Raw genomic sequence first — 25,935 nt, 5'->3', positions numbered from 1 at the left:
TCTGTTCTGCACGCCTGCATTAAGTTAGTCCACGTGTTCCAGGTGGTCCCTGCCTTTTAGTCAAACTTGAATATTAATATGTTTGCGATGTCCGGAGGATACGGCATAGAACAGCCCAGGTGATTTATGATAGTGGACAATGATTTGATCACTCGATAAAGCCCGTGAATACAGCGTTGTCTTGGGTCGAATGCCACACTGCACTTTTTAGGAGTTTGCGACGGACTTCTCTTATCTGTCACCTACGAAGTAGACTCGGTCAAGCTGTGTGACAGGAAACTGTGACCCTGACCAAAGATACCTTAGGGTAGTAATTTACGCGTTCCTGATTCCGAGAGATTATACACTTGAGCTTCACATAACCATTTGATTATTGCATCATAAAAGCTGTTTTTCACTTTTATGAGACCATGAGAAATGTCGTGCAGACGACTATATACTACAGCTGATTAGAACAAATGTCTCGTGTTCATTCTTCTTTACATGTGATCAAATTATCATGAATGAATCATAATTTCAGCTCATAAAACCTGGACTATGGTCATTGATAAACACTTCAGTTGTCCGTAGAAGAACTGTAATCAGTCAGTTCATCAGTTTTGATGGTTTTACACAAGTACACTAGTCCTTTGTATTGTCCTCTGTATTATGATTTAACAACACTATCCAATCTGAACAGGTGTTCTGAAAGAATTATTCCCCGCTACATCGTTTTGAATAACTGTAAGATTTAAGAATTAAGAAATAGGAAAAAAACAAAATTGTAAAAAATCGACCAACCTACCTTAAGTTTGAAAAGGTATGCAATCGGAACCTCACTTTTTTATATTTGGCCTCTCTCTCTCTCTCTCTCTCTCTCTCTCTCTCTCTCTCTCTCTCTCTCTCTCTCTCTCTCTCTCTCTCTCTCTCTCTCTCTCTCTCTCTCTCTCTCTCTCTCTCATACACACACTTTGTTCTAGACTCTCTCTCTCATTCTCATATATGCAGATAGATGTTCATTGCGGGAAATTAAGAAACTTTAGGAAAAAACTTCCGATATTTCGCTGACGCTGACAAACGTTGTCGAGATCTTGGCTTAACTTACATGAACTTGTTATATCATTCAACAGAGAGGCACTTGGTACAACGTCGTTTTTACTGGTAAATAAAAAAGCGGATTCCTATGGCCAGTTTTGATTCCGTCATTAGATTACACTGTAACTGTTCATAATGAATCCTGTAGTAGAATTCATAGAAGTTTTGCTTGGGTTCTATTCAATTCCACGCAAATATGACGACTTCGAAAAATCACACAACTTTATTCCAAAAAAATAAGTCGAAGTTCAACGAGGTCATACAAGCAAAATAAAGTCAGTGAATGTTACATTTGATCGAAGTTGGCACGTGTGTTGGTATTATGCTTATATGTTTACTGCGCATGTATTTGTTGAATAGTGTATCGAAGCAGTATTGGTACCAGGATTTGAAGTCCGGATTTTGACCTTGCAGGGGCATGTTACGCTTGTAGCTGATTAGATTAAGAATCCTGTATCTGCGAAACCTTCAGAGATAATTAGATTTGTCGAAATATCAAAGCATTAAAGGGATTGCGATTAAGTGATCCACACGTGCTAACAATGTCGTATTGCGACAGTCAGATAAAAGAAATTTGTTATATAATGAGATTTCATTTCAAACGGGAAAACTCGATACAGGTCAGTAGTCTTCACTGGGTGGCTGGTGCTGGAGGCTGAACATGCAAACCTAGACTTTCTTGTAGTGATGAATGGACACTAGGGGAGGGTTTAGACTGGCTGTATCAACTTTAATTCACTAATGGCACATTGTTATCAAAAATACATGATGGACAATAATTAAATCTAACAAAATACAAGACCATGTCATTGCCTTCAGTTCAAACTCGGTAATGATATTTTCTGGTATATGCCTGATTTTAGTGTGTACATTGAAGGTTTCAACAATTTGAGACCTAACAGTTCCGGTCTATAACATCACTCCTTTCATTCTTTGAAGTTTAATTGTGTCCTTGTTGGGTGCATTCCATCTTTTTGTCCATCATAGTGACACAGGGATAGTATTCCCCTTCAAGGTACGGGTTAGTAATTGCATGTTTAAAGTATGTAGGACGGTTTGGAATTTGATCTGACAATGTAATATTGACTTATCCATATTATTCGTGCTTTTTAACATTGTCCTCATTCAAATCCTTTGTTCGCCACCCCCATTTCAGAGTCACAGCTCAAACCACCGTTGGCGTGCTTCTCATTCGATTCGGAGGCGCCCTCAACGTCCAGGCCCGTCTCTTCAGACTCTTTGAGTGTGTCCATCTTGACCTCGATCTGTCCTTTTTCATTCTCCTTGTATGATTTCCTGTAATTAGAGACGACATCAATTCTTAGGAATACAAAACACACTACAAGTCATATCAAGATATCTTTTGTTATTAGGAAATGAAGTCAATCAATCGGAAAATCCAACGTCACCTTGATTAACGGATTACGTCCGAATTAAATTAAAGACAGAGACAAATAAATAATGGGTAAAAAACTTGGGTATTGCTAGTTGAGTATCAAAAGCTTCTATCAATAAATTTAATAATTAGATCGAAAACACATCCTTCACATAAGCAACACACTTCTTCCGAAACATCCTTTCAATCAGAAAAAAAGCGTTATCCCACGTATGTTTGATAGCGTAGTTGATCGATAGCGTTTCGGTCAAGAAATCTTTATGAGTGATGAACACTGAAACTGCAAAGAATTTTGAAGGGCACAGCATTTGATTGCTATCAAATAGGTAGGCGCTAGGCACGATTATTTGTCGAAAGTGTAAAAAACACTGGAATCATGTCGCAGCACTTACCTTCCAAAATTCTCTCCCTCCTCTAACGTCTCAGTCAGTGTTTTGTTTCTCGTTTCTGGCAGAAAGAGTGCTAACATTCCCGCCAATATTGACGTCGTTCCCATGATGACAAAAGGCATGGGACCCCAGTACACTTGAAGTAGCATGACGTAGGGGGAAATGATGCTACCAACACGAGCAGACATGGACGACACTCCCATACCTGCATTCCTGAAAATGGATATATCATTGACTCAACACAATTGAAGTGTAGAAGTGTTGACCACAGACACCCCTCTTTCCCTGATGTCGAAAAGGATTCTGTGTTTATGCTACACTTTAGCGGGTCAAACCATTCCCCGGTCTGAAATATTCTGGATACAAACATGGATGAGAAGAGGCGATTTCTAATTTTCGGCTGACTGTATACAAGATAAAATTATCTTATGTTTCTTTTGGTTTCTTAAGCTTTGAACAATGTTATATTGGTTTAAAACTAATCAATCAATGGGTAAAACCTGCGGAAATACGACCGATAATGTATGTTTAGGCATCCAAAGCCAACACACCGTAGTTCTTTCTGCAGTGTTCACGCAAATTTATTCGAGATGGGGAAAATTTAAATAAAGGGGTGATTTCATGATATCGTGAGATTAAGAAACTGTTCACAGTAACGGTATTACTTAAGAAAGGACATAGAAACCAAAATCTATACCTGCCCGCCAACCAAATTCTGAAAGCAATATAAGGCCAAAAAAAGATTTGGTTTTGGTCAGTAGGCGCGTCATATCAGGACCTGCGCGTCATGTCTTTGTTTTGGTTACATGCTCATCAGAAAAGCTATCCTTGATATCCCTGTTTGCATGTCCATAAATGCTAAATAGAAAACGGAAGTATTATGCAGCCAGTGATAAAAGACAATAACTGTTGCATCAATAGTGCCAAACTAGCATTGTTAGGAATAAAGAAAGAAAGAAAAGAGAGAATTGCATCATCGCATCACTTTTGATGAATATTAAGGACCAGAAACATTTTTTTGCCTTAGTACCTTTTTCCGGTTTGTTGATCACAACAAGGAAGGTGACACATGTACCCCTGAGCAAGTTTAATAACATTTTGGTGGGAAAAGGCTTAGCATACAGAATTATTTATAATCTTACCTTACGACTGTCGGATAGATTTCTGCTCCATACACATAGACGATAGCAAATACTGCGGCAAGGCAGAGCTTGGCAACCATCGCGATGGCAACAGAGAGTTCGGGAATTTCTACAAAGGCGAAAAAATACACAAAAATTGAATCATTCATCGTACTAAGCAGTGCGTGATTTTTTTTGGTGATGAATAATACGACCCCCCCCCCACAAAAAAAAACGGATCGAAAAAATATTTGAACACTTTTGTAACGTTTGACAAGCTCTCCTTCTCAATGGCAAACTCTTTTATAATGTAGTTGGCGGTGTGTATGTTTGCTTTTGTTTCTTTTTGCTTCTAGAATCTGTTTGTTGGACTTTTCTTTATAATATCACATTCGCCCCACCTTTCACTAATACAGTCTGCAACTTTTTAAATGTAATTATCACAACAAACTTTGTTGGTTACACGACACCAACTACCATCCTCACCAGGTGGCACGCTCAGCATCAGGGAGAGCCCACCGACGATACAGAATCCAGCGAGAGACCAACGCCTCCCAATGGCATACATGAGCCACCATGCCAACAAACGCCCCGGCACCTCCACAAAGCCAGCGAGGATGAATGTGGTATAGGGGTTACTGCCAAGCTGATCGGTGTTGAGAGAGATCCCGTAGTACACGAAGCTGCACGAGAACCTGCGGGATTTCAATGAAAGATTTGAGTACACGAGTCTGATTCATCTTCGCGGATCGTAGAATTTCATGTAACTAAGTTCTTCCATTGAAATTGGAGAAAAATAAACATTTGCTACAGAATCACCAACTTTAAGTACTTTTAGAATTGCCTTCCTTATGTGGTCATGAAACGGGCAGCAGTTAGTTTTTAAACACAGCATGACTATATTGTCGTTGCCGACATGACTGCAAGATATGAACATTTGATGCGAATTGTTTGCAGTAACTCTTTGCAAGCGTACATGAGCTGGTGAAACAAGTTGCTGTGTTGATAACTCGTGTCCTGTGTATTGGTAGAAACAGTCACATATTATGAAAAAGATGCAGGTAGTTGACCAGCAAGGATTTTGATCAAAAACTTCGTCAAATTATGGACGAACAGTCATTAGGGCCATTGGCTCACAACAGCGTTGTTAATCGATTGATTTTATTTCAAAGCAGAACCTCGTTCACATGTTTGCTTTCCTATATATCTGCTCACGGTAAAAATTATTACTAGTAAGATCTTTCAATTGAATGATTAAGCTTCGATCAAAAACGAAAGGAAAGGCAACCCGTGGATGTTATCTAAGCCGCTGGTCGTGTGAAAAAGGCGATATTGAAATATGACATACCAGTTAAAACACATTAGGATCGTTCTTGTGCGTAGATTTGGAGTCCTGAACAAATCGACTACGGTGTATTGGCGTAGCTGCAACGCAATATAAACCAGATAACCTTTAGTGATGACCGATGTTGTTTAATAAAATAAGGTTTGCCAGCTCGGAGTCAAACTTACAATAATGTGTATGTTATGTACCCGTCACACAGTACTGAAGCGAAAAAATTATCCAGAATCTCTTCTTACAGTTTCGATAGCGCAAAAATCGCAGGGTGTGGAATTCAAATTAAAGGCCCGATAGCTGTATCTTTTTCGCATTATTTTTGTGATTTTACTTCCAAACTAAAACAAGTTCATGGGAATGTATTCACTGGGGAGTGTTTATATAGGTAGGATAAACTGTCCACTGGGACTACATTTGCAATTTTGAGCAAGATAAATAATAAATGTTTGCCCAAACATAAAATGGCGCCCTCATGCAAATAAAGCAAAAACACAGTACGAAGTGCATATATGCATTGGAATTTTCACAGAAATAACAGAGTAGTCCGATATAATGCATAGTGCTGAATGTTTTCCGCTGGGACACCATATGCTATGTTTTCTTTGTAATATTACCAATCTTTAAAAATGGCGGGAAATCAAAATAACGGTTAAAATTTAAATTTACTTGTCCAATTTTTTAGTGGTAAAAGACTATATCCTTTAAATCTGTAGAATTTAAAGAAAACCAGAGAAAAAAGAAAGCCTTTTTTAAGGTTGACAAATTTCACGAGTTACAGCTACAGGGGCTTTAAGGAGAGACTCCAGAAATGGCGAAAACTATGCCGGGAAACTATGACATCATCCACACACAGGCACATATCATCATTTATTTATTACCACCACCACTACCACCGCCACCACGATCATAATCACAATAACCATTATCATCTGATCATGATCGATGTTATTGTCTAAATTAAATGCCAATAAAACAATGACGTTGACAGTGACTCTGCAAGGGGTTTACAACTTATTCTTGCTAGAAAATTTAATCTATTTTATGATTGATATTTACGAAATTTATGAGACACTAGTACCAGAATTAGAAGAGTGATATAATCACAGAAGGCCTTATGATACTATTTCACCATAAACCACTACTTGATTCGGCCGTGGAGCGTTGACTCTTTCAAGCTGTACGCAGTGCAGTACCGGCCACTTGAGCAGATAGGCGTCGTTTTGGCAACATATCATGCCAAAACGAAGTAGTTTTCACAGACGCAGGTAATTTCCATTAACCGATTAACAAGTGCCATAGTATCGGTGGCCGACTGAAATTTTTCGACATCTATCTCAAATATTGTGAGATTATCTCAGCGCAAAAATCAGAAGGCTCGTAACGCATATAATTAGTAGTTCGTTTGAAATTTACATCGTAATATATGTACTTGTCAAAAAGAACTCGATATGGATTTGGTAATGCATGCTACCCAGATGAATAATAAGGGACGGATAAGATCATTTTCAAACTATTAACCACACTCAGTACCAGACACACAAAACATTCTCCGTTCTGTTCAACATTACCTCGGAATCTTGGTCTTCAACCTCAGACTTTGTTTCGTCGTCTTTCTCAAATAAATTTTTCGGCAGTTCCGTGTTTTCTGCCTTTGCGAACCGCCTCAGAACCTTCTCGGCTTTATCGTACTTGCGTTTTCGCATCAGCCACATAGGAGATTCGAGAATCACACTGTTGAATGGAACGGAAAGAGTTGAGTGCTTTCGGCTCCGAATATTTCTAGCCCTATGTTGGCTATGTATGTAAAATGAATTGATTACCTGAAAATTACATGCTGTTGTGAAATTGTAGTACATGTGAACATTTGTACGATAAAGTGTCTGTTTTGGGATATGTCTGTTTTTGGAAATTTGCCTCGTTTGAAAAGCAAACTACTCATTAAGAATCTCGAAATATTCTTGAAGAGAGTAAAAAAACTTGTGAAACATTTCTTCAAATCTCTTCATCCCTCTCCTATATATGTATTAAGCATTGACCGTTGCAACAAACTGCGTTTTTTCTTAAGCCAGTCTTACTAAAGTCTCCACTTACAACGCAACGCTTGGAGACAGTAAACCTCAGGGTGTCACTTTTCTAGCTTTAGCCGTAGAGAGATCAGTGCTTCGTAGCATAGCAATTTGAATCTGTTGCGATTAAATTATCAGAGTTTGGCAGTTATTTTCAGTATCATCTCATCATATGACACTGTAGGAGTCTGCTGTCCAAAAAAATTGTTACATTAATCCGACCTGGAAATATCAACCCTAAAGAAGCTGTTTTTGTACTGAAAAAAATTATGTTACTTACAATATCGATGGCAGATATAGAATCCAAATAAGGCCCGCTATCAACTGAATTAATCTCCAATTTCCACCACTAAGCAAGGCAATTACGCCGAATAACATGTAAAAGACGCTGAAAGCCACATGAATTAAAGAACCACACATAGTTCTGTATTCAAGTCCGATCATCTCCATGACTACGGAGGAAAATAAATAGAACCGTGTCAGTGCAATACCATAAACACAATATTTGCGATGCCAAAGGTCGTCATTTGTGCATGTCCCTATTATTTTGTTAACAACCAATAATTTTATCCACAGATACAGCTCTTTATACTTCGAGTCAGAGCAGCGCGAAAGTTTAAGTTAAACCTAAATTGAAGTTATCCTTGCCACTGTTGATGAAATTTGTCGTTAAATCCAGCCATTGCAAAAGAAATGGAATTTGTTTCCGATAACATATAGACTATAGGTGCATGTCCATGTGCATTGTTCCCCCGCTGTGATTCGCTCAGCCGTTTTCATACGATGTGACATTGTTCATGGTAATTGGTTGCATCCATCAGTGAATAACTCATTTGCACTGCGCATATATGGAAATTGAATTCAACTGACGACCTTTTCATATAAGAACAATAATTGAGCCCCTCCCATATCTTGTATATTTTCCTACATTTGCAGTATTTAGTGCGAAGGGTTGTTTCAAGATAAAATGTAACATGCAAACAAGATGTCCATTTTAGGCATTCAGGTGCGAAGAAATATACAGTGTAGTACAAACTATGTAACGAAAAAAATACGACTAATTATGTTAGGTAGCTTAGGGGTGCTGAGACATATATCTGTTACTTTTCATTGAATTGAACTGAACTGAACTAGGAAAATTCCATATTTTCAGTTTCGCCTCTCTAAACAGTTCAAGATCTGATACATACATGTAAGTTTATTATTATAGACTTTGACTTTGCAGAAACATGTTCATCACTGTATTGTTACTATGTAAGACGCCATCTTCGATTGGCTGAAAAGTTGTTCCTGTTACGTAATGTTGTAACGTAATGTTACGTAATGTTGATAACTCACCAATGACTGTGCCGGTAACAAACATCGAATGTGGAAAGGCACCCAGACAGAACTGCCCTATTATGAAAAGGGCATAATTTGGTGCAAACGATGTCAGTATTGCAGTTACAATAGCAAGAACAAGGTTAATGACGAAGATCGGTTTTCTGCCGAATCTGAAATAGAATGGTTATTTATTACAAATAATTTGTTAGCTGCATCTCTGTTTGTTTGATTTTTCAATGGTTTCGAAACGCTTTGTACGCAGTGTATTCAGCGAGGACATCCAAAAAGTGGGCAGTATTTTACAGGGTCGAACAACGGTGCTTATGAAATTCTCGGCCACCTTGTCTCCAAGCAGATTCATAGATGACGTAAATACAGGTAGACAAGACATTCTGTTAATTTAGCGATACAATACAACACGACTCAGTAATCGTCACGCCACGTTGGAAATGCATCAGTTATAAACATGGTCAGTTATATTCATGTCTGCTTTCAGGGCATTTGGTGATTGGTTGACAATTAGATTGTGCAGCAATAGACTGATGCGAAAACAACCGAAATCCCACTAGCCTGGTAAATTTATAACAAACCACTAAAAGGTTAAAATCTGTGATTGATTTCCTGCAGAAGGCAGTGCATAATGATTCGCAACTGGCGACTACATTAGTGTTCTCGTTATTTACTAATTTTTGCAGTGTCTTCTTCTATTTCAAAACAAAGAACAGTGTGCATGGCGGTAGTTTCGAGTTTCGAAACAAGGGCGAGATTCTCGACCAGCCACCGATATGGCAGATATCATAATCTGTGCTACGGGACTGTTATATTTGCGACAATATGCACTTTAATTCTGTAACCGTGACCCTAATAAACCAGGCTAACATGTATCTAGTACCTTTGGACTTTTGTTTGTTTGCTCTGGTTTTGGATTGGTTTGGTTTGTGATGTAAAATATCGAAGTCCACAACAAAAACCTCTTCGCATAACATCTAGTAAAAACCATATTCGTGTATAACCAAGTGCCGTGCACTGTGCTAGTGTTAATATAGGGTTTTACTCACATGTCCGACAGTTGTCCAAAGACGATGACGCCGACCAGATTTCCGAGTGGAACAATTGACTTTGACAGCTGTTTCATCCAGTCATTGGTACACACCAGGTTGTACTGTACAACGACAAAAAGAGAATCATTCAAAAATCGGGATCAGTTCCTGGGTGGCGTTCCGATACATATTTTGGAAGTAACGAAGTCAAATGGGCGGTCCAACTAACATGGTATGGCACAGTTTGGATGAATGTTATCACAATGAAATGACTTGAATCGGCGGATCAGACGCTGCTAGCATCAAACTTAATCTCGATTTACGATAAAACGCAGCTTGTAAGATGTCCTACAAACTGTCCACAATTACCCATGGGAGAATCTCTCATCATGGGAGACATGCCCCAACACTTGACGGCTATTCTCAAACGCGACATCACTCTCATGTTTCAAATCTAGATATTTACTTCAGTTTCAACAGAGTTTAACAATTCTTAAACGATTCGATCTTTTGGTTTTGGTAGAAAATTTGCTAACAAGTTTCCTCTCTTACCAGGTTTCATATTTTTTGTTGATTTTGGGTTTCTTTTAATGATCCTATATTTGAAGACAGAGCATGCTTCACAAACGGTATTGTCTCTTGTCATTCAGAAGTGTACGTCATAGTACACCAGGAAATCAGGGAAGAATTTGAATTTAAGCTCTGACCCAGAGTAATGGAAACACATATCAGAACAAATAAATTGAAGAATGTTAACAAAGAATTATTAAACGATTGCACCAACTTCAACAAAACTTGAGTTCGCCCAAACAATCCACTCCTAATTAAAACATAGTAAAACAAAACAAAACAAAGCCACTTGAAAAATGACAAATTTTCTAATAATTCTATTGTAATAATCATGACATCACAAGTCCTCCATCTTAACCATTGGGGTGATGCTTTTCCAATGTAAAATGACGAGCACAAATTACTAACCTCAAACACTACGGTGTTTTCATACCACGTTTTATCATACACCCATCCCTGATCACAACTGACCGTCTCTTCGCTCCGAGGCGAGCAGACTTCGTCCGAAATCCCCTGAGAAACGTTGACATCATACCGCTGACATTTGTCCCAAGAAATATCTTCTCCTTCCGTGAATAGGGAATGGTGCAGTCCTTCAACGGTGACTGGTCGACGTAAGTCTGATTGTCGTATACTTTACAGTAGTGGTCAGCTGAAGCGCTGTAGAAGGTGTTGCCCATCTGGTAAAACGCAGTGCTGCCACTGAGAACCCATATAATGATATACTGTATCCTTTGATAGCGACCGAACGCACCGACCGTGTTGATGACTTCTTCAAACTGCTTCATGTTTTTTTTTCGCACGTCGTGACAGGTCAATGTATTTAACGAGAGGATGATACAGCTTTAACTCATTGATGACACTATATGCCCAATCCCCATAGAGTAGTCAATGTTACCGTCTTATAACATGCGCCACGTTGATTGGTGTCGAGGGAAATGGGGGTGTTGTGGTTGAGAGGCCGGTTTTCTTTATCATAGAATCTCGATTAACACAATCTGTGTTTCATTTTGACGCTGACCCCTGCGATATGTAGTTAAAACAAAGACCCGTTGTTATATAATGACTTAAAATCAATGTTAAAATAACAGTGGTGGGGTAACCTGTGTGAAACTGCTTGAAAACGTGTCGTGTGACATAGGGAAATGATACCCGAAAATGTTCAAGTTTGTCAAGGTCGAATCATAAACTGTTTCACATTTCGGCCTGTTACACAAGAAGCGGGCCGAATGATCAAGAAATCGATGACATCTTCCTTGTCACGCAATTACGAACTTCGGACATTGATAGTATCATACAAGAACCAGCCCACTTCATGAAATCAGACAAGTGTGTTAAGATGATCGGTAAATAAAACGGCTTTATTGATATCAGAAAGTAAATTATACCTTTCTGTCAGAATGATTTCAGGGATTTCTGTGAACCCAAAATTCTCTTCCAATTTCTAACAGTCCCATGGGCAATTAATGTAAGATCTTCAATAGATCATGTCAGACAGCATCACGTCCTTAACAGGTAGAGTGTGTCATGACACGCCGCGAGAATTGTCGCACAATCTAAGCATATCACCGTCTCACTAACTTGATGTCATCCAATAATTAGAGATTATAGGTCTAAACGGCAAGCGAGGGTATTTGGTATTTGGTTGCGGAAATAAGCCCTCTGGGTGAAAATAAGCGTATTTGGGTGAAATAATCACCGAGCGAATCACCGAGCGAAGCGAGGTGATTATTCCCTGTCAAATATGATAATTTTCACCACATAAGTCTTATTTCCGCAACCAAATACCCGAACGCACCGTTTATAACCTTATTATAATATGCTAATGTTAAATACAAGTGGCCAATATCAGTTCGTGTTCTCGTGTTAGAGATGTATTTTGGAGCACTGCGCATGCGCAGATTCATATTTGCATAAGCGACCCGTTGAACACGAAAATTGATTTTTCTCAGGGCACGCGTCCCGCACCGGGTGCTTTCGGCTCTTGTGTTCAAGCGATGGAGAGTCATATTCGGGTCAAGCTTGGAAGCAGAAGCAGTTTGGACTTTCAGTTAACGTCATGGCTACCAGCGAGGGTAGCTGCAAAATTGTAGCGCTACGGTGAGGCGGTCGGTGATTTTTGGTTTTTGCGACTTCGCTCACCAGTAGCGCTACAATGCCGATGGCCCTGTAGAGGTGAAAATAAGCGCACCCCACTGAGCTAGGCGTGTTGATGTGAAATGCTACATGTTTACTGCATTTGGTCGTACCGATTTATCACTACTGAAGACTCAACACTATACTACATTAACCTTGTCGTGTTGCGTCAAAAAGCAGTTTCAGTGTTCAGAAATATTCTGGGAGATAAAAATGATTCGGAGCATAATTTCATTCTCTGAAGTCATTTAACTGTAAATTTAAGCAGAAGTATAATTATCTGTCACATGAACATCTTGACAAGGCAACCCTGAGGCTTGTCTTATTGTAAATCGAGCTCACTGAGGGCAATGAACAATTCCTATAACTTACATTTAAAGAAATAGCAAGTTTTGTCAGGGAAATATTTAGTTACCTGTAGACTAGTAGCTAGTACCATGAAAAATGAAATTATACTTTTAGGTGAAATTTCAATATCATAATTGTTATCAACATCTGAACTTTCAAATACCCTATTTGAATCAAGTATATTTGTATCAATTATCAAACGCCTATAAAAGCACAAATTAATTTAGTCTAGCATTGTAAAAAGTATTCATAGTTTTCTCATGTATAGTGAATCAACATTTTGGTGAAATTCCAAAATCCAATTTCTTGCATAAATATCAACCTTTAACCATCCTAGTCTAACTATTAAAATTATAGCAAGTCAGAAGGGGAAATTTGAACATTAACACCTTTTGAGTTTGTAAGGAGGGTCATTTGAAAAAATCTGAGAATCTTTTTTGGGAGATTCTATCGCCCCCCCCCCCTCCAGAGGTGTATGTGTGTGCAGCTTTACTCAAGCAATGTCGGGGGGGTCATGAAATTTTTGTCATCTTAAAAGGGGGGTCATCAATTTTTTTGGTGCAATGGGTAGGGGTTCACTTATTTTGACTGATGCGCAGGAAGAATTTGCCGGCCCAGCCCCGGCCATAATAACTGAACGCTCCGTTATTTAGGACCGCAGTTGGAACGAGGGTTGAGGCGCCCAGTCTCAACACAAACTCTTACAAGAACGTTTCAGAAGGGGCAGGCGTGCACTTGTTCGACATTTAGCTGGAGCTCGAAATTTACTCGAGCTCAAAAATGTTACTCACCGCGCAGGTCTTCTTGTTGAGAATATAAACCCCGGCTCCAGCCAATAAGATTGCCGGATTATGGCTAACCATTGTATATATATGTATATGTATATATATATATATATATATATATATATATATATATATATATATATATATATATATATATATATATATATCAATCGATGAAGCTGCAAATTTGTACTGCGAGTCATAAAGATATACTCTCATGCATTCAACAAGTTATCTTTACTGGGTATCTGAACATGAAATGTATCGGTGAAGTTTCATCATTAAGGCATCGCAGTACACTTTTAGTATATAACTAGACTCTCTCACAGTCCTTACCAGCTTACGTGGCGGGAGTCTTTTACTGAGCCGAGCGAAGCTAGGTTGCGAGCTGGCGTCGCAAGTGAAAAGGCTCCTAATTAAGCCAGTGAGGACAGCGAGAGAGTGTAGTATCAACCAGGACTTCGATCTCCTTATCTTGTTTGCAAGATTACGTACTTCGGGTGAACAATGAGTTATGATTATAATGGCCATTGTAAATCGGGTCTCTGTTTCTGGCTAAAATTCAACCAGAACGAACGGTGCAGCGCCAATGTCGTTGAAAGTTTTATTTTATCAGCTGTAGATTTGCGACAATGCACTCTGTCAACGAACGAATCGGTCTATGGGCATCCGTTGATCTCTTATTCAAGTGAGTCCTTCCTTAAGAATCGCGGACTTCAAAATTAATAAGCTTCAGTTGGAACAGTCGCACCAAAAGCCACACTTGAGGCCAAAATTTTAGCAGAAACAACAGAAATTTCTTCATTGCCCAGTTTTGTTAGAGGTACATCGACAACACCTCATTTCCGTTCACTCATTCGATGCAACGTTCAGGTCTTTGACAGTGGCGTTTTCTTATACACGCTGAGCAATGAAGCAGTTTGAAGACACAATCAAAAGTGTGGGAGGGTTTGGTATCTATCAAAGACTGCATCTGATTATTCTTTGGGTGATCACCGGCAGTACAGCTTTCTTCCAGATGGGCAACACCTTCTACAGCGCTTCAGCTGACCACTACTGTAAAGTATACGACAACCAGACTTACGTCGACCAGTCATCACTGAAGAACTGCACCATTCCCTATTCACTGGGAGGGGGAGACATTTCTTGGGACAAATGTCAGCGGTATGACGTGAACGTTTCTCAAGGAATTTCGGACGAGGTCTGCTCGCCTCGAAGCGAAGAGACGATCAACTGCGATCAAGGATGGGTCTATGATAAAACCTGGTATGACAGCACTGTTGTATTTGAGGTAAGAATCGAGATTCAAGTTTGTTTAATGTAACTATCATAAACATGAAATAACGACAGCGTACATCTGACAGTGGTATGATGGAAGATGGCAGTTGATGCCTTATATATTCATAGGGAAGTGTAAGGTACGATACCTTGTGAATCAAAACTTTTTTCGTAATTAGTTCTTACATAATCGTCGATTAAAGCGCAGACATCAGTATATCACGAGGTGCGGACCAGCTTGATTTATAGTTCATGGCGATAGGAGATAGGCAGTGTTTGTGGAATAACAGCAGTGTGTGGTCACGTGATCTGAGGTTGCAATTAAAGCGTTTAAGTAGAGGGAGGGTATACCATTGTAATATACTTTATAACTTTTAACAACGATATAACTTTTCTTCATGTGTTGCTATCGTTTTCTCAAAGTATAATCTAGTCTGTGACAATGGTTGGATGCGTCAGCTTTCAAAGTCTATTGTTCCCCTTGGTAACCTGGTTGGTGTCATCATATTTGGGCAGCTGTCCGATATGTAAGTGTCTTCTCGCTTTACTTTAAGCACAGTCCCTCGTGTGTGGAGGGACAGTGCTATAGGTGTCTTTACACAGAGTCATAGAAAGCCATCATTTTTCGTTCAGTTATTACGCGTCCATATAGGACCAAAATAGAAATCGGAGGAAAGTAGAAATTACTTCAGAAAGTTGTTATGCCCACATATTTTTAAATGCGGCTTTGTCGAACTGTCTGAAAGATACCACGCACTTCTGGTGGAGAGTTGGCGACGTACTTGTTTGATTATTATGTCACGTGAATCCAATCATTCAAGAAGGCAGTGACCTAGATTTAAACTTCTTCGTGATTAAGCGATTACGGAGAGATACGAGTCAGACAGGCAGACTCACACTGACTCGGGGTGAAGTTATAAAAAGGAAATGGAGATAGCACGACGGACTGACAGAGAAACAGAAATAGAGAAAAAAGCGACAAACCGACAATCAGCACTTTTCTGTCACAGTGATCTGTCTTACTGCACAGACACCCAGAAAAAAGATTCTTCGAGGGATCAAAGAAAGTGATAATAAGTAAAACGGAAAGGTGCACCGTTAATTGTTCAATAACAGTAAGGTGTTTTATGTTTGTGAGAACTCTACTACTAGACTCGACAGAGTTTGTATTAATATATGTTGGGCAAAGAGTGCGGTGCGATTTACGAGTCATTCGATTTCAAGTGTCGGTTCTTACTTTAATTCACCAGCTTTGGAAGGAGGCCAATTTTCTTCATAACCTTGGTGCTGGCGATAGTTACGGGAGTGCTGACGTCATTTGCACAGACATATGCCATGTTTGTGATCGGCCAGTTTCTCTTGGGTGCTCTTCCACACTCCCTCTTCGTCACTGGAAATGTCTTGAGTAAGTTCTCAGCATTTCAAGCTCTTTATTTACTTCTTGTTTCCGAGTAAACCATTTATTTACAGTAGGGAAAATAAAAATATTTCGAGTTAGGTTTACAACAGATAACCCTTAACAGCAACTTCCTGGACGATGACTCCTACCTATACACCAGATGTCTTAACATGCAGTTAAGTTATCGAATATTGGAAGTTGTCTGCGATGTCTCACAACGTACGTGTAACTGTAGAGCGTTCATTTTAGTCAGTAACTTTTCACGCAGTCGCCGGGGTGGTCATGCTCTGTGTTACAATCCAACATAATCCAACATTTGATTTCAACATATCTTGGACAAACATAATTTTCAGCTTACGGGGTCATAACACATTGCATAATCAATCATGAGCAAAGATCAATTTCTTTTTATTATTGATCAATTTACATGTAGGATATCATGCTAAATATGTTGCATTTCGGTCTTCATGGTATACTCACATAATTCCTAACTGTACTTTAATCCTCAAGATATTAAGAATTTATATCGAATTCGCGGTGTTGTAGTATAGCATACAATGTGCGTTCACAGTGTTGCATTCGTCTATACCAGTATATTGGTGGCACAAATACTGCGATCTGATTGGGCGAGACGTAAACATAACCGTGCTATATTCGCAATATAACACGACTGGAACAGGCACGAGCTCTCAGCCAGAGGAAAATATTTTTTGACGTTTAACGCCAAAATTGCAATGTTTAGATATAATAGCAATAAACCACGTCAGCAACGGGTACAACACGAAATTTTGAGCAGTTCACTCTACTTCTTATATGCACTCGCTATCGCTCGTGCATATGTTTCTTGAACTGGTCAAAATCTCGTGGTTTACTATCAATTGATGTTGTTTAAAGGCGTAGAGGCAACAATGTGAACGCGCACCACTGTACACTTTGTGTGCGATATCAATCTTTACGGCCCTGATACGGGTTTTGTGGACCTAGGTCGTACTGCCCTGAGCGTACGACCGAGGTATATAATAATAGAACTGCGCAAATTTTACAACTGCGCGAATTAGGTACATATACTGACATAGTTTAGGATTGTGCACTTATAATTTTTTATGGAAGTATGCTATGATGACAAAGCATATTACGTTTGCTTATTACCAATGTTTTAATTTATGACTGAACAACATGAAGTATTTCAACTTTTGAATTGACCTTATGAGCTTTTAGTCACGTGTGCACACATTCAGCACTGAGACCACGCAGCTTCTTTACTTACCCAGGTCAATGAACGACACTCAACATCATATTCATAGACGTGAAAAGTCACTGAGACGGCAGCAAATCCTTGATCTTAACTCAGAATTTTTTCAGAATGCTATGTTGCCTGTCAAGGACTCTCTGAGACGATTTACACCGCCATTGGCTGTCTTTTTCAGACGTATCGGACGCAATAACACATGTAAGACACAGAGTCATTTACAGCAAATTATTCTGGTAAACTTTCTCGCTCTTCTTCCCCAATAGTCTTGGAAATTGTCAGTTTGGAATACAGAACGATGTGCAACGCAGTCCTCCACGTTGGTTTCAGTGTGTGTTACATGCTGTTCGGCGTCATCGCTCTGTTGTGTCATGGTAACTGGAGACTGATACAATTAATAGCAGGCTTGTCGTGGATCCTGTTTTTGCCATCTTTCTTGTAAGTCGTATATGCAGTGTGTGGCACATTTGTTTTTGAAGAGGTCATCCCCGATGCAAGACTTCGGCGACACGAATTACTCGTGTGCTCATGTTTGCAAACCATTTAAAGCTAGCTTGAGTCGATGGGAGGACTAAACGAACGGGCAAAGCACAATCATTTGAAATATCAAAGATACAGCAGATATTGAGTTCAAGTGTAAATGTGCGGATAGTTGTGATTTAAACGAAAGTCTTCGAAGACAACAAAAGTTTGTGCGAACTCACTCAGCTAGGTCCTAGTGACTTGATCGCATTTATACCACTGATGTAATGTAGTAAACACAATTTGACGACCAAGTAGGTCACCCCGAATCACCCTTGTTATTGTTGTTGTCGCTTGTTGGTTTCTTTCCTATGATGTTAATTTCACACTCTGCAGTTTTATCACGGAGAGTCCGATGTGGTTGATACAGAAACATAAATACGGCAAAGCTGAGAAGGTCCTACAAACATTTGCGAAATTCAACAAGAAAACATTATTACCGGGAAATATATTTCAAGAAGACAAAGAAGCACATGATAAATCGCCGGCTGTGGAATCAGAAATAAAGGTATAACACGGTTTCGACAATTTTGTACCTTTCTCTCACCAGTTTTCTTCATAGGGATAGAACCATGGTAAATTTATTTTCTTGTCCAAACTACTCTCACTCGAATCACATTCTCGACTTTGTTCCTGGCAATGAAACTTTCTTGTACAAAGTGGATGTTAGGGTAACCAAAACCATTGTAAAGCTCGTGCCTTTTCTATGGATTACTATCTCATACACAGGATTCGATTTGAAAGTTACATGAAATCTGGGTTTTTGAAAGGCATATCATGTTACATTATGATCTATTGATATTTCGTACGATTTAACTCTAAGTTTGTACCAAAGTTCTTATTTTTTTCTTCAATCGTGTCCATTCCCCAATATTTCTTTCCAGGAAAGACAGCACACATTGGTGGATATTTTCAGAACACCGAGACTTCGTTTTCGGGCGCTTATCATGTGTTTTAACTGGTAGGTTTATTATCTTGGGAGGGAGATTGTTCGCGCTCTAAAATTCACCCAAAAGTACAGATTATGCTCAGGGTGGCCTGAATGAAACAGGTGAAAATCGACCGAGTGAAGTATGTGTCCAAATTGTGACAAATGGATAAAAACACTAATTTTAAAAAGATAATTGAAGTTTTAAAAAGCAGTCATCTTTTTTAAAATGAACTGTTTACGATGACAGTTAAAATAGGTAGAAGTCTACTTTGGTCTACACTCTTTTATTATTTATTTATCCGATGCTTTTCATTCGAAGAAAATATATCAACATATTTGATATGGTATTCCCGCCTGCACGAATGGGCAATAATAGAGCCATTTACAACATGAATATTGTATTTTAATTTGGACTGTTTTCATATCGATTTGTACAGGTTTGCCTGTAGTTTTGTGTATTATGGGATATCTCTCAACACCGACCAGATTGGAAACAACCCATACACAACGTTTATACTAGCGGGCCTTGTTGAGATCCCTGGTCGTTTGTTGGCCTGGGGATTACTGCAAGTCATCGGGCGACGCTGGTCGTTATGTGGGTTTGCATTCGTTGGCGGACTGGCTCTGATACTCAGTGTTCCACCGGGTAAGGGAGCGTTCAGTTTTTACGGCCTGGGGGGCCGGCAAAATCTTGTCGTCGGTGTCCAAAAAAATATAGAACCCCCCTGCATTTTTTGTGAAAAAAAGATGACCCCCCCCCCTATGTCAGACGAAAAAAATTGATGAACCCCCCCCCCTGAAAAATAACCAAAACCCATATGTCAAATTTATCCGCATGGTTTGGATTTGAACTCTGGTACGCGGCGCACTTTATTCATGTAGCAGAGATGCCAATGCACAAACTTCTCAGCCACATCCATTGAAACGTCTGTTAATTAGGACGACTGTAAGGCATTTTTAACTTCATTTCCATAGACAACTCATGTCCATGGACATTGTATAAAGTAAACTTTATTGGAGTGGTTCGCCAAAGGCAGCCCTCCAGTTAAGAGGGTCATGGGCCATTACGTAAAGTCAACTTTATTCTAGTGGGCCACCAAAGGTGGCCGGCCGGTAAAGAGGGTCGATCATGGCTATTGCATAAAGGATACTTTACTGGACAGGGCCGCTGAAGGCGCGCGGCCATTACCATTATTCAGTGCGTGATCCCAGGGGTCCCTCAAAAATGTTTCTAATACAAGCCGCGGCTTCAATTGGGAATTTTACAGTAAGATTGCCTTGGGGTATTACATAAAGTCAATTTATTGTAGTGGGCCACCGCAGGCGGCCCGCCGGTAAAGAGGGTCGGATCATGGCCATTGCATGAAGTAAACCTAATTGGAGTGGGCCGCCAAAGGCGTCTGCCCGTTAAGAGGGTCATGGGTAATACATAATGTATATTTATTGTAGTGGGCCGCCGAAGGCGGCCCGCCGGTAAAGAGGGTCGATCATGGCCATGGCATAAAGTGAACTTTATTGTTGGTATTATGTTTTTGAAAATGTGGTGACCCCCCCTTTCCTACCAGTGAAACAGTGATGACCCCCCTTTGCGGATTCCAAAATTACGATGACCCCCCCCCCCTGGAATTTGCCGCCCCCCCCCCCGGCCGTAAAAACTGAACGGTCCCTAAGTACTTCTGAACGACCAATACGATACTTGTGTTGTATGTATATGCTGTAAAGACACTGTCCGCCCCGTTGATTTTAACGCTCCCTTTTTTATCTTATCGTGATCGTATGACGCGATGAGGGATAAACCATTTATTAAGATCTTGAGGGGTGAGTCACAACAAACTTGCAGCGTTACGTTTTTACAAAAAGGGTTCAAATGACCAGGAATTCTGGAATGAATGTGTATGCATGACATGCTACCCACTTTTGATATATTTTCTTTGATATTCGCACTTATATGATAGACACCGGTGACAAATCGATGGAATAAACGTTGATACTATGATCATTTTACCGATGTTACATTTTATCCTCTAGAAATCGAGGAAGTCTCAGTTGCTATTGCCATGGTAGCCAAACTCTGCATTGCGGCGACATTTACGATAGTGTATCTGTACGCAGCAGAAATCTATCCAACGGTTGTGAGGTATGTACATGGGCTTAATGTTAACCACGTCAAATAAAACCACTAAAATCGTGGTAATCATGCCGGCTCACTTACTTTCAGGTCTTTCAATACCATGCATCAATAGTTGAAGAATAGCAAACCTACAGAGAAAGCATCAAATTTGGAAAGTAGTATAGTTCGATACTTTTTCAGGACAAAAACCCGCATATTCGATAATTTTGTTCACTCAGTAAAAGATTATTGATACACCGTCATAATTAATTGCGCACACTGTTTCTTTTTAAGAAATGCTGGTATGGGTATGTCGTCTATGTCAGCCCGCGTTGGTAGCATCATATCTCCCTACGTCATGCTTCTCGACGTAATCTGGGCTCCAATGCCGTTTGTTGTCATGGGTGTGACGTCAATGATATCTGGACTACTGGCACTCCTTCTGCCGGAGACAAAGAATAAGAAATTACCCGAAACATTACGAGAGGGGGAATTCTTTGGAACGTAAGTATCGCTTCGAACTCTAGAGACAAAATTTCGGTTTCCCATGGCAGAGATCAGAATTACACCGTACTGCGGGGTTGGGGCGATATTTGGAGTAAAACCTTCCGTGTTGGCTCCTGAGAACCAGTACTTGAATTTCCCTATACGTTCCAGTTCAAAATAAAAGTAGATGACGTAGATGGTGCAATATCAGGAAATGCGCTTTTACTTCGAATTTGTGGTGTTATCAAGAAAGCTTTTGAGTGTTCTGTACTACTTCATCTCATTCGTGCAAACCTGGTACTGTTCCACGATTTCTTTGATATGGATGACTGTAAGACAGCTAAAACAATTGTAAGAATCATTTTAGAACAAACATCAATCAAATTCGTTGGCACTGTGGTGTGGAACACCATTCCAGAAGGTATTAAAATATTCTCTCCTAGATATAGAGTTAAACAAGAATTGATAAGTTATTTGTTAAATTTGTAATTATACCGAATTTGACCATAACTTACACTGGTAGTTTTCATTTTATTATATTTTACAATCTTCTAGGTATACTCCTGTTTTCGTTACTTATTAATTATGGGTCCTCTGCAAATATAGCTTTATTTGTTTCTTCTTGCCTTTTTCATAGATTCCCTGTACTGGTCGCATTTTAAATACAAACTGTAGATTAATGTCATTCTAAATATGAGGCTGAACTCAATTTGTGCCATTGGCAACTATTTTTCAGTCTTATTCTCGTTACAACGCGACGAACTGTTCTAAATGGTAGTGTTTCCATTATCACACATTGTTTTCGAATGATATATATGAGATTTCTTTTTATTTATTCTATTGGATACATACCAATTTCTATATTTCTGTAGAAGCAAAGCAGTCAGCTTGGAAGGAGAAAGTGAATTAGAAGACAAGATCACAAATGACGCCCACGAATTGAAGCCATCGAAGTTGAGTGAAGCTGAGGAAACCTCAGATAAGACAGAGAAGAGTACGGAACTTGGAACAGTGAATGAAGCATACCAATGAAATCTTTTGCATCTTTACACTGGACTCTTGACTGAGTCAGTTAAAAGTTAGTCCCACAGGATCATAATTGGCAGACTTCGGTTCCAGCATACTTTTCTTTATGATGCGGATATGCTTTTTTCTGCATCACCTAACGTTTTTTGCACTTTTTAAAAAATATAGAACGATTGCTAGAAGAAGAAAACGGATTTCTTTTTTTGCTTTCCGACAAGAGAAAATATTTTGTTTCTGAAAAATGGCCGGAATAACTGGCTATCACTCAATACAGAAATTCTTGGGACACTTGTTAGTGTTGTTCCTCATTTGAGTGATATTTTCATGGTGCGAAAGCTGTTGCCATATTGTTAAAGGGGAAGTTCACCTACGGTGATTTTTTTATGTGTGCTTATAGCTTTAGGTCTAGTTATACAGGAAATGCTATTATTGCCATTTATAACTGACGCGTTCTTTTGAAAAAGAACAGGCAAAACAAAACTAGAACAAAGTAGCATCATTGAAAAAACGCAAACGATGGCGCTTTGGTCATGTTGAATGACATTTGTAACATCCAGCATGAAAGCTACAGTCCTCTACTACCCTTGTAGACTGAAAGATTCAGCAGTGTACAGGTGCTCCGAAGGTCGCGGAGCGCCCTCACATGACTGAATCTTTTCATGTACCTTCCCTGGTTATCACATTACTTCTGTTGGCATATGATTACTCACATTGTGTTAAAATCCTTTGCTGTCTTTTGAAAGTCTTATCAAAGTAATTTATCAAAGTACATTATGAACTAGAAATAGTTTTACAATTGCTTGTTCAACATAAGACACAGTAACTAATGATGAAATGTCACTCCATGAAAGCTGATTGGCCGATCAGAGTACTTCACATGAATTTGTTGTCCAATTGGATGCAAGTTTTGTTTGCGGAAAACTAAAATTTACCAAGATTTAAATTATTACTCACTTACGTATACGTATCATACAAAATGTAACATTTTCAATAATACAATGCTATCTAGCAGTGCCCTCTCATGAAGAAAATTGGTGGAACCAGTGGAACCAAAGATAATATCTGCACTAAATTAAGACAAAGCTACTTTGACTTATCACTCTGTGTGAAAAAAACTATAAAAGTAACAACCAAATTTAGAATTAAAGCCTCTAAACTGACTTTGCAGTAATTCAATCATTTACAAATTCTGTTTCAACCCAGCGGATATTGACTACACTGAGTGTAGTACACATTATTAGTAAATGAATGGAAACGATGAATTATTCAGCTGTTGAGTCATACAATTTGTATACTATTCTGTTTTATATATGACGCAACTGTTTCAAATGTACAAATAAAATAAGCAAAATACATCACTTAAACATAAATTCTTTCTTAATTTTCAATGATGACAATTCTTGTGGTTCTCAAAGATTACTGTACACAAATTCAATCAAGTTCAGCTTTGCTGAAACATGCATTGCAAGTTATAATTATAAAATAGAGTACAGCTGATACAAGGGATAAACATTGGCAGAATTACATGTATTTTCTATTGATTCAGTTTACCGTGTGTGTTTGATCTTTTGATCTTCAAACCTTCAACACGGGATAGATATTGTCAAAGTTTGTAATTAAAAAATACAGCTAAGCTGTAACTTGAGTACGGAATAAGGAGCAAAGAGTTCCTGACATACGGTTCATTTAGAATGAAACTGAAATAACGATAGACAAGTACACTCTACCATTAACTTGACTATTTCAGTGCCCGCTCTACTGTATATAGCTCAATCAACAAAGTTACTTGTTTCACCTGTTTCAAGAGTGACCTTTGTTCTTCATGATTTCTGTCACTCTTTCCTGTGAACAGAAATCAATGCAAGACTTAAGTGGCGTCACCTTAACGGCAGTTAATGGTGTATCGTACCTCAAGCCGACGGACCACCAATGCTGACAAAGATTAAAACATATAAGCAAGTTGGGGAAAAACATTTTCTTAGTAGTTTGGCTTCTCAAACAAGAATTTTTGAAATGAAATTAAAAAGTCAGAGCAAAACTTTCAGTCTTATAGTTTCCAGGCACATACTACCTTAATTGAACTACAGCAACAGCAATATACGACTTGCTCATTGAACACAGCCGACATGTTTCAATTCATTGCATATTCAAGACTTCAGTGACGTCACTTGAACGGCAGTTTATGTTATAATATTTAAAGCCTCATAACTTCGTTCAATAACATAGCCTATTGTATAAGGATTTGGATGCGAGACCTATTGTCTTGGACTAATTTATATCTATCTCATGAATATTCATTATATGCGTAGTGATATCACTCAGTGATTCGGCTTTGAATAGTGTCACAATGTACACGTACCTCAACCTGAGGGACCATCAAGGCAAGATGGCCCCTGCAAGTTTTATATTTGTACCATCTCAGGAAAGACAGAGTCAAATAAGCTGAACCTTAACACAGTTGAATTGAAATACATTCTACATTCAGATACAATGTGCCTCGGGGACAGATATTCAAACTCTCAAATTTTAACAATAATTAACACTGATTACCTGCCTCATTATAATCCTGTGGAGTACAATGAAGTCTTCACTGTCTCACTTTTGTAAAGATTGAAAGTCATAATGGTAGTCCTAGAGTATTCAACAAGTTACATTTACTGGGTATCTGAACATGGAATGTATTGGTGAAGTTTCATCACTAAGGCATCGCAGTACACTTTTGGTATATAACTAGACTCTCTCACAGTCCTTACCAGCTTACGTGGCGGGAGTCTTTTACTTGCGTCCTCAACGACTGAGCCAAGCGAAGCTAGGTTACGAGCTGGCGTCGCAAGTGAAAAGGCTCCTAAGTAAACAAGTTAGGACAGTGAGAGAGTATAGTATCACCTGAACTTCATTCTCCTTATCTTGTTTGCAAGATTGCAGACTTTGGGTGAACATTGAGTTATGACTATGATAGCCATTCTAAATCGGGTCTTTGTTTCTGACAACAATTCAACAAGTACGAACAGTGCGGCGTCAATGTCCTTGAAGGTTTTACTTTATCAGCTGTAGATTTGCAACAATGCACTCTGTCAACGAACAAATCGGTGTTTTAACATCTTTTGATCTCTCATTCCAGTGAGTCCTTTCTTAAAGACCGTGGGCTTCAAAATCAATATGCCTTAGTTGGAACAATCGCACCAAAAGGCACAATCGAGGCAAAAATATTACCAGAAACGACAAATATTTTCTTCATTGCCAAGTTTTTTTAGGGGTATATCGACAACACCTCATTTCAGTTCACTCGTTCGATGGATCGTCCAGATATTTGATAGTGACGTTTTCTTGTACACGCTGAGCAATGA

At 39.0% G+C, this 25,935-nt stretch overlaps 2 protein-coding genes across 2 annotated transcripts; one reads left to right on the top strand and one right to left on the bottom strand.

The window, feature by feature from the left end:
- Positions 1-1,275: 1,275 nt before the first annotated feature.
- LOC139134969 (organic cation transporter protein-like) lies at positions 1,276-11,557 on the bottom strand. The gene is made up of 10 exons (XM_070702089.1): positions 10,727-11,557; positions 9,767-9,870; positions 8,724-8,878; positions 7,666-7,837; positions 6,888-7,050; positions 5,329-5,405; positions 4,467-4,675; positions 4,002-4,110; positions 2,863-3,072; positions 1,276-2,370 (listed from the first exon to the last, which is right to left on the bottom strand). The coding sequence occupies exons 2-10, from the start codon at positions 9,841-9,843 to the stop codon at positions 2,196-2,198; spliced, it is 1,347 nt and encodes a 448-aa protein (XP_070558190.1). The 5' UTR covers positions 9,844-9,870; positions 10,727-11,557; the 3' UTR covers positions 1,276-2,195.
- A 2,676-nt stretch (positions 11,558-14,233) lies between these two features.
- On the top strand, positions 14,234-24,133 carry LOC139134968 (organic cation transporter protein-like). Its single transcript, XM_070702088.1, has 10 exons — positions 14,234-14,878; positions 15,289-15,392; positions 16,116-16,270; positions 17,780-17,951; positions 18,372-18,543; positions 18,920-18,996; positions 19,404-19,612; positions 20,995-21,103; positions 21,371-21,580; positions 22,435-24,133. The coding sequence occupies exons 1-10, from the start codon at positions 14,498-14,500 to the stop codon at positions 22,592-22,594; spliced, it is 1,749 nt and encodes a 582-aa protein (XP_070558189.1). The 5' UTR covers positions 14,234-14,497; the 3' UTR covers positions 22,595-24,133.
- The last annotated feature ends 1,802 nt before the right edge of the window (positions 24,134-25,935 follow it).

This window comes from Ptychodera flava, chromosome 6 (genome assembly GCF_041260155.1).
Source record: "Ptychodera flava strain L36383 chromosome 6, AS_Pfla_20210202, whole genome shotgun sequence".
Classification (NCBI taxonomy): domain Eukaryota; kingdom Metazoa; phylum Hemichordata; class Enteropneusta; family Ptychoderidae; genus Ptychodera; species Ptychodera flava.
Note: the sequence above shows the minus strand (reverse complement) of the source record. Positions and strands in the feature narration are given on the sequence as shown.